This window comes from Plutella xylostella, chromosome 7, assembly GCF_932276165.1.
Source record: "Plutella xylostella chromosome 7, ilPluXylo3.1, whole genome shotgun sequence".
Lineage (NCBI taxonomy): Eukaryota > Metazoa > Arthropoda > Insecta > Lepidoptera > Plutellidae > Plutella > Plutella xylostella.
Window position 1 is genome coordinate 4,919,020 of NC_063987.1, and position 15,182 is coordinate 4,934,201.

The following is a 15,182-nucleotide window of genomic DNA, read 5'->3' on the forward strand; positions in this document are numbered from 1 at the left end:
CGAGTATAGCTTGGGTAAGGGCCAGTATAGTATGGGTAAAGCCGAGTACAGCTTGGGTAAGGGCCAGTACAGTATGGGTAAGGGCGAGTACAGTGTGGGTAAGGGCCAGTAAAGTATGTGTGAGGGCGAGTATAGTATGGTATCGCTAGCGGTAAAGTAGCCAATTTTGTTTTTATTTGTTCAATTTATAATGGTAGATATTCAACCTGTATTTTTCAGTTTTCAGGCACGTTAAAGATGACGATAGCTGCCCAAACGAAAGAGATTTGGATATCAACGTCGGCTAAGTACCTACCTACAATATCTTAAGTAATAAATTAATATTGAAACAAATTCGTTTTTAAATAAAAGTTAGTTAAGTAATTGGCGTCTCACTTAAATCTATGTATACCTACCTACTTAAGTATACTTCGGACACTTCTTAACATATAACTTTATCTATCAAATTACTATTCACTTATTATAAAACAACGTTACAATAAAATCAATACAACAGTATCAAGATCAAGACCCTGAAATTGTTATGTACACACGGCAACGTCAAATGGTTGGCAGGGCACACTAACGTAGTGTATGTGTGCACACTAACGTTGTCTATGTGTGCATAAACGCAGAAATCGGTTTACACACCAGTAACAAACCACACACACACACAACAGCACAAACGAGTTTGCGCGTAGGCAAACGCCCGTATACCAGCTGTGACATAAAAATATCAACCGGTAGTGTTAGTGAAATAGTTATAAAATTGATGTGAAGCAAAATTTCACTACCTGTGTCTATACACTTCGTAGCTCATTGGTAGAATGTTAGACTAATGAAACATAGGTCGTGAGTTCGAGTCCACGGATGGTTATTTTTATTTAACTTAATTCAAATTTTGCGTTCATTTAAACGCTGTTGAGTATAACATTAATATATTTGAAACTGACAAATGACTACAAGCTGCATAGCTGTCGACTATTTCTCTTCGCCAAAAATATATGATTCGTTCTTCATTTGAGAATTAAAACCATTCTACCCTCATACAATATGAATAAACGAAATTTGTTTTTAGTTTTAGTGACAATTCACCTCTGCGTCTGCAAAGTGATTCACTTTGTGATTTGTCAATTTAATTAATTACTCTTCGCAGTCACTATGGAAAGTCACTTAACCATGTTCAAAAAGGCGGAGATAATCGTATTTATATGAACAAAACATTACAATCAGTGAAATCGCAAGACGTTTAACGGTAAGTAACATAGAATTGCAAATATTTTATTTGACTGTTAGAGTATTTGTATTTGTATAAGCTAAGTATTTGTTTTTTTTGTTTGCAGAGGAGAACTGTTCAATTATGGGTTCACCGATACGCAGATTCGGGACATGTAGACAGTAGTCGTCTATACGGATGCATCAACACGCCATCGAGAAATCGTAGCTGCACATAGCGCTGATCCGTTCTGCAGCACCCGTTCTACGGCCACAACACATAATCTATCCCTACAAACCGTACGGGTTCACTTGCGTGCTGCTGGGTTGCGGTGTCGGAGGCCGACGAAGAAAACTGCTCTAACCGATCAGCATCGTCGAAACAGAGTGCGTTTTGCGACTGACTATTTTAAACTTTGATTGGTGCAACAATGTGGTGATATTTAGTGATGAAAAGTCCTTTAAATCAGACAAGGATGGACGTAAGATATTATGGCGAAAAAGTGGTGAAAATTATACCACTTCAGCTTGCAGATTTGGATACTCGAGTTCTCTTACGAATTAGTACCTACCTCATTTCTGATATGGTCCTATAGGACTATAGAGAAACACCAAGCAATAAGCTCTCTCCATTGCCCGTTGAGCGGTTTTAAATCGGTGGACCAGTCCAACCGGGGTAGTAGGGTATGCCTTGAGAATTCTTAACCAGTCGTTGTCTTCCCCAGTCAGAGCTGAAGGGTATCTGCGAGGTGGCGTACAGCTGCTACCACGACCAGGTGCTGATCTGCGGCCTATTCAATGTTGATTCATATAACTAATGACTTGCCTATTTACTTTAGTAAAACAGCCAGTCCATCCTTTTCTGATGTTTATTATGATTTAAAACTGCTAATTGAAAATTTTCATTATTAATATAAACTAAAACTATGTTTTAAAACGGAAAACAACAAAAACGTAACATCCTTAATGTTTATGCTACGGCAAGAATAAATTTGGTAATTTTAACACTTAATAACTTGTTTCATTTACTTTCTGTGTTGCTTTTATTCGTATATACTACAATAATATTATTAACCATATTAAAAATAAATTAAATCTATAAAAAAAAACAAAAAAGGAATATTGTAAGTTCAGTGGGATTTGAACCACCATACCGATTATTGTAAGTCTTGTATCATACTAACTGAGCCATTCAATCTATTACAATGTCTCGCAAAATTTTGCTTCATATCATAAAAACAATGAATCATTGTCACTGGCACAACTACATGCTTACAATATCCGTGTGTGGGTTGCCCAGAACTAAATAATTACGTCGACGTCGCCGACACACACATACACTACCTACGTTAGTGTGCCCTGCCAACCATTTAACGTTGCCGTGTGTACATAGGTAGTTGCTATTTCATGAAGAAGATAAGTTGTTAGCTGAGTGATTGAATCTGCGCCGCCTCTCGATAGTAAATTGCTTTACTCTACATTTTACACGCCTCTCTACTTCTGCTATTGATTGGATTATTAGTATTATTACTGAAACTATTGAGAGCACTATGGAGCCAATTACATTTTATGTAGCCTGTAGGGATTGCTAGCTTAATTGAAATACCATTGGAAAAGCATATCATAATCAGTTCTTATGTGACATCTAAGTAGCGCTAAACACAAACATCAAATACCAAGGTACTTAAACGGAGTATAAAATACGGTCTGAAATAACTTTATTCAAATGTAAAAGTAAAAAAATTGTTTGAAACAATCGTGTAGATTGATTTCAATAGGTTCCTTTTTATTAAGCCATAACATTTTTATGTATAAAATATACGTACAGGTACCCACTACATAGGTATATTTCGTTTATTGGATTATTGGTATGAATCATAAATAGGTACTAAATTGTGTGCAAATAGAAATAAACTAAAATGCCCAAACTAATGCTGTTACGATTCATCTGCTATCTGTTCAGATAATTTTGATAATGGATTTACGTTTAGGTGAGTCTACCTACCTATGAATGTATTGGATATATAAGTACGTAACTAGCTATAACTCTCTAAAAGAAAACTCTAACCAAGTCTGGGAAATTTCAGTGTGCCTCGCTTACTTCGTTGCATGTGTTACCAGTCACAGTGAAACTATAAAGGTAAGTAAAAACTTTTTAGCCTGCATGAGCTACTTTCATCATGGATTCAATTCTTAAATTGTATACATACCTACATTATCTAGCAAGAGGAACATCTCTGATTAAATTCCATCCTTTAAGAAGGGGCTAAAATTCAGTCACGGAAGTAAATAATGGTACTTACCTCTGTAGAGAGTCCTAAGGAACATGTTATTAAGTGAAAGTCCTAAATGTTGTAATTTTCTGATGGTATTCTTAGTTCAACAGTGGGCCCTCTATTGGCTGATAATGATGATTATTTTCTAGGCTCAAGCTTGCTTGTGTTGGGGTCCACCAAACCGTAATAGGCCGGCGTGGTGGACTAGGCCTAAAACCCTTATTTCATTGGAAGGAGACCCGTGCCCCATCAGTGGGGACGTGATGGGTCGTGATGATGATGATGATTGTCAGTTCAACAGTGGGCAATAGAGGGCTAATGCTGATGATTCTTTCACCTTCTTCATCCTTCCAGAACGAGGAGGAGTGCAAGATAGCGGACCTGTGCGTGCACGACAAGGTGCCGATGTGCGCGATCGACTCGTGCGGCGAGATGAGGACCTTCATCGACACCTGCGACATGCACGAGTTCAACTGCGATAGCAAGAAAGGTAAGTTCAGGACGGTTAGAGGCTAAATCGACAAATGAATAAAAAATTGTAAAAAAGGCCGAGGTAAGCGCAGCGCTCTGAAACTTGGAAAAACAAAACTACAGCGCTGACCACGACACTTGCCACATAGCAAGAAGGGTATGTACACGGGGGGTCACTGTCTAAATTGATGAACAAACGAAAAATAATACAAAGGGATAGAGCCGTGGTTAGCGCAGCGCTCCGAAGCTTTAGAAAAACAAAACTGCAGCGCTATAACCACGACTCTATCTCGTTTTCATTTTTCTCGTTCTTTCGTTCGTCGATTAACGCCAGTTTCAATAACTCTATCTATTTATAGCTGACAGTTACTTTCATACGAATTATGCATATAGATAGTATGCAACTTTTTATGTGTCAAAATCGTATGATAGCTGATAACTATCAGCTATTTATTTATTTATTTATTTATTTATTTATTTATTTATTTAGGAAAAATAACAGAAATAGATCACAGAGAGTAATATGCAGACGGATATAAAATAAATGCTTAAATCTACTTCCTTGAACATTTTTCTCAGGGATATAATATTATAATACTTTATTTGGTGACATTTTAGAATTAATTTAGTTGATATAAAAATATTTATGACTAAAATTAAGCATGCAATTTATTAAAAGGGAAAATAAATCATGCATCCTAATTATTATACATTATAAAATTATTGTCTAATTAAATTAAATAGAAAATTCTACATTATTATATATAATTTTGAAAATCTATATCTACAGTATTTTTAGTAAGTACCTACTATATTATTTACTAGGCTTCGCATTTTGAGTATCATCCAGTATACATCTTATTTGATTTTTGAATTTCAATTTACTCATAGTGAATAAGTCAACTGGGTGGAGTACTTTATTATACGTCTCACACATCCGTCTCAGAGGTGCTCGACTACCGCTGTTGGTCCGCGCGGTGTCCAGGGAGAACAAGGCCTTGGATCGCGATAGATAGGTAGAGTATTGAAACTAGCGATCGATTTAGATCGCGTCGAAGAAACCTCCAGTATATTGGAAGAGGCTCTTGTGGAGCCTCTTCCAATATACTGGAGGTTTCTTCGACGCGTCCTGCAGTGATATACGTTTTATACGGCTTGTGTGATGAAGATATTTGCAGGGGAAGTGTCATTGTTTCAAAGTTTATAATGATGGTGAAGAAGCTCTAATTTGTTTTCAGACTTCAAGCAGCGCCCGATCCACGAGTGCTGGGTGACCTGCAAGAGAGGAAGGTCCTTCAAGAAGCCAGAATATAGAACTGATTGTAACGTTAATAATAAAAATAAACTTTAAGTCTAAAATAATTTGATGAGTTTTTTGTGGTTATAGAGTTTTAGAGCGGCGGCGGCGTTTAAAAATAATGCTATTGCTATTTTACTAAACCTCCGTTTTTCGGAATTTTACTGTAGTGATGTATATTATACCATACCATATCTGCGTATACATTGTATATCTCTCATAAAAATATCTATTTGAAAACTATAATATAGGTATATATCTACTATCTTAGTTCCAGTTTTACTATTATTTGTAGGCACCTCTACTATTTTAAACTCTATAAAATTTTATACGATATTTCAAAAGTGCCCATAAATCCCGTATGTTTTTATTAGATTTTCAATACTATATATTTTACGTATCTACTTAGTTAGGTACTTATTCGATTATTGATTACGTGCCGCATTTGACGAAGCGTTAGAAGTTAAACATACGATAATGTTCAGTTTACAACAAGATGCATTCAAATGTTGCTATGCTTCTGATTTTTGTATGGATTTGTGTTAAAATCTGCGATGCTCATGTGGACCAAGAGAAAGTAAGTCCTTCTGTCAAAATATTACCTGAATCTAGCTGAAATCTAGCACTAAGTACAAGAAGAGGTATGGAACTACACATTACACAAATAATTTATGCTAAGGATCCAAGTATCCCTGGAGAAATTTCCCAAATAATGATATTGTATAAGCACTTATACTTCTTTGGATAATGAACTATTTCTAATCTCCAGTAAATAAAAAGCTGACTATGCAGGTTGTTTTTTGCTTCCAAATTCTTTTTTTGTGTGTCTCATTCATTGTCCTGGAGAACGCCACTTATAAAACCCCGACCTGTACACCCTCCAGCTGCTACAGGAGTGCAAGATGGCGGACATCTGCCGGCACGACCAGGTGCCGCTGTGCGGGATCGACTCGTGCGGGGAGATGAGGACCTTCATAGACTCGTGTGACCTGCATGAGTTCAACTGCGACAGTAAGAAAGGTACGTCATCTTAGGAATTGGACCCTATTATATTCTACTCTGAAGTGGCTCTCTCAAGTGGATACTATGTACATTGTCCCCCTAATTTCAGCTCAGCCAGCCTAGCTCCCGTGAACCTTAAAGGTTAATTTTTTGCAGGCAACAGCCATAACATTCATAGCTCGCTCTTGACCAATGGGGTAGGTTCAAGCTGTGCAAAATATTGAAATATTGATTTATTTTATTGATACGCAAACGCTACCACAGACTGGCTACGTATTTGCTGGTTTCTCTTAGCAAAAACTAATTATGTAAGTACATACAAAAAAACTGAAGCCGGTTTGATTTATTTGTCTCCAGACTCCTAGATCATATTCTGATAACGAACACAAACATTTCAAACTTTCTTAATTTCTAAGTAATAATTCAAATTGCTTTTCATTCATTAATTTCATCATACCTTATCCCGATTCCATGAAAACCAATAACTATTCAATCACAAGAGTATTTTCAAAGTAAACATTTTACTAATCACGACTATTGGGAAAATTGAGCCGTCTCGTCTGAAATTGAATTGCGACCCAAAGTCTTATTGGGTGAGAGTGAAAATCGATCACAAGTCGTAGCCGTAATTGGCACTTATATTTTGTTACTAGGGGACCTCTTATTTTGATTAATTGATTTACCTAAATACAGTTGTTTTATTAGTATTTGTCTTACAAAAAACAACGACCTGAGAAAACCAGTCATTACACTCTTTACTTTACCCTTCTTAGCTGGGGGTTGACTTTGAAAGGTCAGTCTACCCTGCAGGGTCAGACCCTGCGCTATCTTTGCTTATGGCGCCAGCAAACTGTCCCACTTGAGACTAAACCACTTCAGTCGAAGGATAATGGGCTCCGCTTCAGAATCTGTTTAATTACAAACTTAATGACTAAAGTATAAAAATCAAAAAGATAATGAGCAATAACCTCTTCCAATTTTGATCTCATTATGCAAGTGGCATGGCGCCAGATTGTTATGAAAGTTTATTGGCAATTAGGTATAACATTTATAACATAACTTATTTAATAGCCTTTATTAGTGTGGTCGATTAAAATTTAAATTAAGTACCTACGTATATGTTTTAAGTACCTAATTAAACGTAACGTACTTACATCGTAAGCATCTTATCAAATCATTTCCGACAAACTTTGACACAAACTCTCAAGTTTGACATCTGCAAAGCCCCCTACTCAGATACCTACTGGTTGTGAAGCAGTTTTAATTATGATGTTAACACATTTGAAGATAATGATAATAGTACATAATTTCAGATTTCATTCAGAAGCCGGTACACGAGTGCTGGGTGACGTGCAAGCGAGGGCGCTCCTTCAAGAAACCACTATACAGGACCGACTGTGGACCCTGATACAATCATTTTAATAGTTAATTCATAGAAGGTTTCATGTTAAACTTTATAAACAGTCCTTAATTAATGAGCATATTATGAGCAGGTAGTTTTTTTTTTGTTAAAAACGAATATTATATTTTATTATCCGAAAAGTCACTTGTACTTACTCACCTTATGAATCTTCCTTCGACTTGCACAAATAGTTCAAAATGAGCTCAGTCATTTTTGAGTTATTGCTACCTTCTTGAGTATAAATAAAGTCAAATATACTTACATAATATATTAAATTAATAACTACCAGAGTTTCAATTATAAAAAGTTTATTGAACAATAACTTACTAAAGTACTTATTGCTCGAGATCACAGTACAGCTTAAACATACGTATTTACATAATGAATAACCTTAAATATATTTACACTTATTACATAAAAGTAATAATTAATAAACCTCGAACATTATCAAAATATAGTGACTTAGACAGCTCTCGGAAACTTCGTATTTCGTCACGCAACAGTTATACAGGTGTTGTAAAAGTGGTATTACATAGTTAGCTGAAAGGAGATGACTTACTGCCAGTTTCTATAACTCATCTATCTATAACTGGTAGTTACTTTCATACGATTTTGACAGATTGTTACTCTTGATTATGTCAAAATCGTATGAAAGTAACTACCAGTTATGGATAGATAGAGATATAGAAACTGGCAGTTAGTGAGTCATTATAAACAACCTTTGTTCTACGACTTTTGGGAATTCGCGATAAAAATATCAAGATGTCGTTGTTAAACTTCACGTAAAGGTAATTTTTTTGCACATTCTCATCATCGTAGAAAAAGTTGTTCAGAAAGACACCCTCATTCGCCTTCTTTCGGCTTACTTAACTTTTGCAACACCCACTAATCATTAACTATTGTAACACCCTGTATAGCGAGACACAGGCTGACAAACTGCCCGTTTCAATACTCTATCTATATATAGCTGATAGTTATCACACAATTTTCAAATTTGTCAAAACCGTATGAAAGTAACTGTCAGCTATCGATAGATAGAATTTCATCTAAAACATTCTAGTGGCGGTCCAAGAAGCCGGCGCTCTTGACGATGTGGTAGATCCTCTCTCGGGGGATCTTCTCCGCCTCGCGCTCCACCACGCGCATCTCCTTGTTCGTGAACCACGACTCCTTGGCCAGACCTGCAGGACCACATGGGGTAATTATTATATGTCGGGACATCTCCAACATGGAAATAATTATAATAGATCTCATACATAGCCAACGGCCATCCAACCTCAAACTAGGCAGAGCCTGGCATGGTATATGGGTATAATCGGTCAGCTGATGGGTATATCTACACAGATACTTAAAAATAGTATCTAACATGTCTAATTTTCAATCTTCAAGTTGTAACTAAGACCCTGTAACCGGCTGATGGCTAAAACTTCACCGGTCAATCGACTTTAAAAAAAAGTACGCCACTGGATGCTAACTTTAAGCACCTTATAATAAAATGTATACTTCCAAAAAGCTTACCAGCAGCTATAGCAGGGTTATCATAGAAGTCCCTGGACTTGATCAGCTCGCGCGGCAGAAGCGCTTCACTTTCCGCATTCAGCTCGACAGCGGGGTGGGGGCGCACCACCGGGGGCGCGGCGTCCACGTACTCCACACCTAGCGGGTGCACGGGGGCGGCAACTGCGTGCAGGGGGGCGCTGAAGTGCAAGGGGGTGAAGATGCCGGGCCGCGCCTGCGCCACGGACACTGCGGCCAGAGTGAGTAGAAGCACGCGCATTTTGGAGACTGACTGGAATTAGAGATGTAGAAAAAGCTATGTTATGGTCATTGAAAGTACACAGGGACACCCGAAAGTATTGGATGAGTTACATATTTGTGGTTTTGAAAAGTTTAAATAATTTTTAAGTCTTGGTAAATAAGAATAAATGAGAAATCATTAACTTTTTTGTATCAGTTCAATACATGTTATCGTTCCCGTAGTTAACTAATGTCGCGAGGATTAAACTGGAATACTTTTTAAGTATTACCATCAACATAAGACGAATAGTTTATTTACTATTATGCTTCCTATGCAAACTTTTTTATAGATACTTAGGTTGAAACTCGATTCTGAATCCGGAGTGAGTTTTGAAATTGGCATTCTGTAATTTCCGCAATTTCGAGATTTTGACAAATACCTAATGTATGAGATGACATACGTGAAGTGAAAGGTGAAGGGAGAATGAAGATCGAAGTGAGATGTCTGATTTTACAGAATCGCACAGCAGGTTCGAACTTACACAAAAACAAGCCGTAAAAACACAGTTTGTCACGCAGGACGCAAAATAAAAGATTTTTTGTATTAAAATTATTTAGGCATGCATATAAAAATAAAAATAAAAGTAATTAGGTACTACCTAATTATAAACTAAATATCAAGTTTATTGATTTGATTTTACGGCAAAATCCTGCAAAGTCTTGATCATGTGACTGCAAATCATTGAGCTGTATAATAAGTAATGACCCCTTCTAAATGTCGTCATCATAATTATTGCAGAAACACAAATATTATACTTGCGCTAAGTGAACATCAGTTTAGCAAGAAAACATTGGGAAACACTCACTTTATTAAACATTGACACAAATTATTTTATTACGCAGCTTACTGTCGCGACACATGTAATAAGTATCATACTTTGTGCATAATAAATACGTCAATTAACAAAATTATTGCTTTTTGCAAAGAAGTGCATTGATGCAAGTGCAGACATTGTAGTCATTGAGGATTGGCCCAGCAAATACATTACGAAGTAACTATAGATGTGCATTGGGTGAGCAGGTACAATTAACGCTTTATTAGAGTAACCAACCCTTGACCAACAACTTTAGTGTATGTCACCGACATGCTAAGGTACTTCATAAAGTTTTCGATGATCTTTGAATCCACCTAAACAAAAATATCACATAAATAACCCTGGTACTATGCGCTTTTTGTAAGTAACTCACTGGCACAAATAAAAAAACAAACAAAAACCACTATCCAGCCAGCAACACCACTCAAAATAGAACAAGAACACTACGCGTTCGAAAATTTGAATTCAACGTTCGAATAGCACAACACAAGAATGTAGTCGACACTTACAGTCGGAGTCACGGTCACAGCGAGCACTGCGCCGGCGCCGCCTGAGCCCACAATATATAGCCTCCGTGGCAAGTAACCTTCTTCAAGTGCTTCCGGGGCTGTTATTAACTCCTAGAACTGGGAATTTAGCTTTTAAGCTCGATTGAAGCTTCCAGCTTGGATGAAGATCACTGGAGCTTAAATTACTATTTAGAACTGAGAGTATTATCGACCATGAAGAATTTAAGAGGTCTACATCTACATACAACATGATACACCGGTTAAATGACTGTAGGGATTGAAACTGCCACGTAATATCCCAAAAACGATGACTAAAATCAAGCTCTTAGACTAGGCTATTACTGAAACACGAAAATGGCTAAACGACCTACGTCCTATTTAATTATAACACGCAGATGCCGATTAGACAACGCATAGCGACAACCAAAATTTTATTAACCTATACATCCATCAAGTGTATAACATCCATCTGCTGGTATACATTTAAGACACCCTGTACAGCTCTATATCCGCAGTTTTACCTATAAATCATAACATAATGAAATATAAATCGGAAACGGAACTAAATCAGAGCACTCGCAAGGCGATCCACCATTATCAACTAATTGTACGCCTTGGCTAGAGATTAATGATAGATAATAAACATTAAATTGTCTGCATGGATTGTACAGACAGCTGAGATGTAGTGTTGACAAATAAATGTGTTAATTTTAAGTAGCTACTGCAGCTATTGAAAAGAGAGCCTAATAATAATTACCCCGCTTACCACCGCACCGTCTATGTTGTAATAACAATATATACGGTGTCCATAGGTAGGTATGTAATACAAATAATTGTTAAGTACAGCCATAGACTATTAGTCTATGGTACAGCAGATTCCCTTCTTATTCATATTTCTTGGATTTCATACAGTAGGTACGACAGTAAAGTGCTTACTTAAGTAATACTTTGGTATGTATTTTCTTAACTGAATTGCTTATAAGTACTTATATTAAAGCATTTACTAATAATTGAACCCTCTACACTGAAACATAATTATGAAAATACCTAAATATGACTAGAATATCAACAGTATACTTAGCTACTACTGTGTCTATGCCCTCCATACAAAAGCTCACTAGACGACAAGAGCTTAACGAACCGGAAACACAGTCGAGGATATCCGTTCAGTGTTTGCAGGTAGTATAAATAGGGAATATGCGTAATTTTTTTTTATACTTTTATTGGATAGTTTTACATGACTTTATTATAGTAAAAAAAAATTCAACGCCAAAATAAGTAATTTAAGGTATTTTAAAGAAAGTTAAAAAATTACAACCATCACGACCACTTTGAAATTCCCGTCAGGATGGCGGGCTGTCGTGACGTCATAATCGTTTAATTTCACGGCTCAGAATAATGAGTCCCGTCAGTCGGCATAGATTTTTTACCTAATCAAGTAATCACAGAGTACTTTTGTATTTTCAACAAACCAATGTTGTCATGGTAACAAACGAAAAAGGAAGTGTATAAAGTGTGATCAGTGGCTGTTTTGTAATGGTAATAAAGTGTGACCAGTGGCTGTTTTGTAATGGGAGCTCGTAAATAGCTGCTAGTAGCTCTTTTGAAATGGGAGCGCGCAAACCAGAGGACCTTTGTACACAATATTACGCTATTATGGCAATATGAATATAAAGTAATATTTGTATTGTATGTAAGTACTTACTAGGGTTTCGTTTTTCCCGACCTTTTTCTGTTCCCGGGAAACGGGAAATTTTTTCAAGATTTCCCGGGAATTCCCGGGAAACGGGAATTTATTTTAAATGCTAGTTTTTGCTATTTTCGGGTATTAAAACACTAACAATTAAATCAAATATACTTTTATAACTCTTACTTTTTTACTCGTATAGGTAGAAAAAAGCAACAGTCAGATAAATAAAATTAACAACCAAAATTATAATGATTTGTTTTACATGCAAAATCATTTGTTTTTCTTAATTGTAAATTAAACCAAAGGTATTATGATTAACAGTTTGAAAATAATATTATTTAAAATTAATTACACTTGAGGCAATGTTTTAGAAAAATTTATTCATTCAGCGATTTATCGCTCAACCTACTTCTTATTTTAGTTTTTTCTCTGTGTTAGTACCTAATTTTATAAAAATAAAAACGCGGACACAAAACCGGGACATAAAAAAATATAATTATAAACAAACAAAAACCCGACTGCACGCTAAAAAGGTGAAAACAAGTCCCAATGTTAATGAAAAGTATCGTGGACCACCAGAGGTTTCACCATTTAGCTGAATGTTACTTTTAGAAAACGGCCTTGTGTGGCGGTCAAGTTAGTCCCCGGAGTCCCCGCCTGCGATACTTTCCATTAACATTGGGACTTGTTTTCACCTTTATAGCGTGCAGTCGGGTTTTTTGTTTGTTTATAATGATATTTTTGTATTTGTAACTTTTTAGTTGTTTTTATTTTATGAAATTTTACGTCAGTAGTCGGGTGTTAGTTCATGAACATTTTTTATTTCAATAATTTTGGTGTTGTTATTTAAATACCTAAAATATGCATATTTTTGTAATGTGCAAATCAAGCCCATTCATTTGATACCCCACACGGCATAGTTGCAAAAATATTATTTTTTTGATCATCACGTTATGTCCTCTAGAGGGCGCTATGTACATTTTAATGTAACGTCATCGCGCCATCAATACGCTTCTAACGATACCTCATACATCAAAATCTATCAAGCTGTTTAGGCTACAGGAGGGAACAAAGAAACAGACAAACATACATACATACATACAATCGAAAAACATTACCCTCCTCCTTCGGCAGTCGGGTAAAAAATATGACAGGCGTCTCTACCGTTAGTTTGGTTTTAGGTAAGAGAAACAGATAAATAAAGATGAAAATATAGCATAGAATCGATGAAAAATAATACCCGGGAATTCCCGGGAATGATATTTTTTTTCCCGGTTTCGGGAATGACATATTTCCCGGGAATTCCCGGGAACGGGAATTCCCGGGAACACGGGAACGAAACCCTACCTCCGAGATGCTAAGTTGTGGAGGAAAGGTTTGTTTTTGATTACGTACCTATGCCGAGTTGGATTCCGACAAGATAAGCGTAATGATGTTACGAAAGGAGCCGCCAACCTTGGACGTTTTATTTAGTATACATCATTTGAGGAGATTTATAACGATGGTACCAACAACTCGATTCTTGATTTGTAATTAGAATTTGTAGTTAAATGTATTAAAGTGTGATAGTTAAAGTACGAAATTGGCCAATTTTGACAGCGATTAGCTAGTGTCCATAAAGTTTTGATGGTAAAGCCAATTTTTTGGATAAAAAGCCGAATCATGACGATTTTCCTATTCAATAGTTAGGTAGGTAATTTCCTTTTCATTTTCCTAAATATTTGTCCTATGTAAATAATATACTTAAGTTTGACCCATATGAAGCTATCTGCTGCCTGAAAGCTCTAAAGCAGGTGGGACAATAAAAAATGGCTTTAGGTATAAGTAGGTACATAATAGTTTGAACTTAGTGTTCAAAAATGTATTAACTTTACCCCTGGGTCGACGACTATGATTTAAGGAACAGGCATAGCTGATCTACTTGAGCGTAGAACCTAAATTGCTTTCTTAATGTACGATTCGCACTTGACCTGGTATACTTATACATAATTTATGATTCGGGTAGGTATGCCATTACGTAATAGTAAACAACCAGCTAAGCCTTTAATTTCATTGAGTAGGTAAATAAATAAAACCGTAGCTATAAGTGAATAAAGTGATACCTTATAGTTGTGAGAATTTTGTACCAAGGTATTAATTTAATACAATTGATAAAGTGTTATGAAATGTAGATGGTGTGAAAACATTGACCTTACCGTCTAGCGTCTGTGTACACAAAACACAAAAGATAAGCTTTTGTTACTGAGGTGATGGGTGTCAGTGTAAAATGATGGAGCCTATGGTTGACCATAATGCTCGGAGTAGTACCTACAACCAACTTATGTACTTACCTATTATAAAATGTTTTTGGAAAATAAACGAAATATAAATATATAATATATCTAAAGCTAATGGATGCTAAAGCTTCCCTGCAGACATTGAGTTATAAAATAATAATGTACTCCTTCAAAAATAACTTTTTGATTGAGTGTGATTGATTTCTAATTGATCATACCATTATGGATTTCATGCATTACTTAAGTAAGTAGTCTTTTTCTTTTTATGTGCATGTATAATAATAAATAAGTATAATAAATAAGTAAGTAAGTATGATAAATAAGTAAGTATAATAAATAAGTAAAAGTTTGTTTTGAAGTGGGTACCTTACTACTTAGCCTTTATTTTTTTTATTTTACATGATGCATTTTTACTCCGTTTTGAAGAAAACTATGAATCGACTAAACTTGAGC

At 36.0% G+C, this 15,182-nt stretch overlaps 2 protein-coding genes across 2 annotated transcripts; one reads left to right on the forward strand and one right to left on the reverse strand.

Annotated features, from left to right (window-relative positions):
• Positions 1 to 3,169: 3,169 nt before the first annotated feature.
• On the forward strand, positions 3,170 to 5,303 carry LOC125488799. Its single transcript, XM_048622282.1, has 4 exons — positions 3,170 to 3,185; positions 3,267 to 3,334; positions 3,825 to 3,960; positions 5,180 to 5,303. The coding sequence occupies exons 1-4, from the start codon at positions 3,170 to 3,172 to the stop codon at positions 5,290 to 5,292; spliced, it is 333 nt and encodes a 110-aa protein (XP_048478239.1). The 3' UTR covers positions 5,293 to 5,303.
• Positions 5,304 to 8,551: 3,248 nt separating this feature from the next.
• On the reverse strand, positions 8,552 to 9,570 carry LOC105390571. The gene is made up of 2 exons (XM_038106540.2): positions 9,161 to 9,570; positions 8,552 to 8,823 (listed from the first exon to the last, which is right to left on the reverse strand). Exons 1-2 carry the CDS (start codon positions 9,417 to 9,419, stop codon positions 8,699 to 8,701), a joined length of 384 nt encoding a protein of 127 aa, XP_037962468.2. The 5' UTR covers positions 9,420 to 9,570; the 3' UTR covers positions 8,552 to 8,698.
• Between the last annotated feature and the right edge of the window lie 5,612 nt (positions 9,571 to 15,182).

Excerpts from the sequence above, each read along its gene's own strand:
- LOC105390571 (XM_038106540.2), bottom strand. The coding sequence starts at position 9,419 with ATGCGCGTGCTTCTACTCACTCTGGCCGCAGTGTCCGTGGCGCAGGCG. Across the intron at positions 8,824-9,160 it reads TAACCCTGCTATAGCTGCTG|GTCTGGCCAAGGAGTCGTGG; the intron begins GTAAGCTTTTTG and ends GTGGTCCTGCAG.
- LOC125488799 (XM_048622282.1), top strand. Across the intron at positions 3,335-3,824 it reads GTCACAGTGAAACTATAAAG|AACGAGGAGGAGTGCAAGAT; the intron begins GTAAGTAAAAAC and ends TCATCCTTCCAG. Across the intron at positions 3,961-5,179 it reads CAACTGCGATAGCAAGAAAG|ACTTCAAGCAGCGCCCGATC; the intron begins GTAAGTTCAGGA and ends ATTTGTTTTCAG.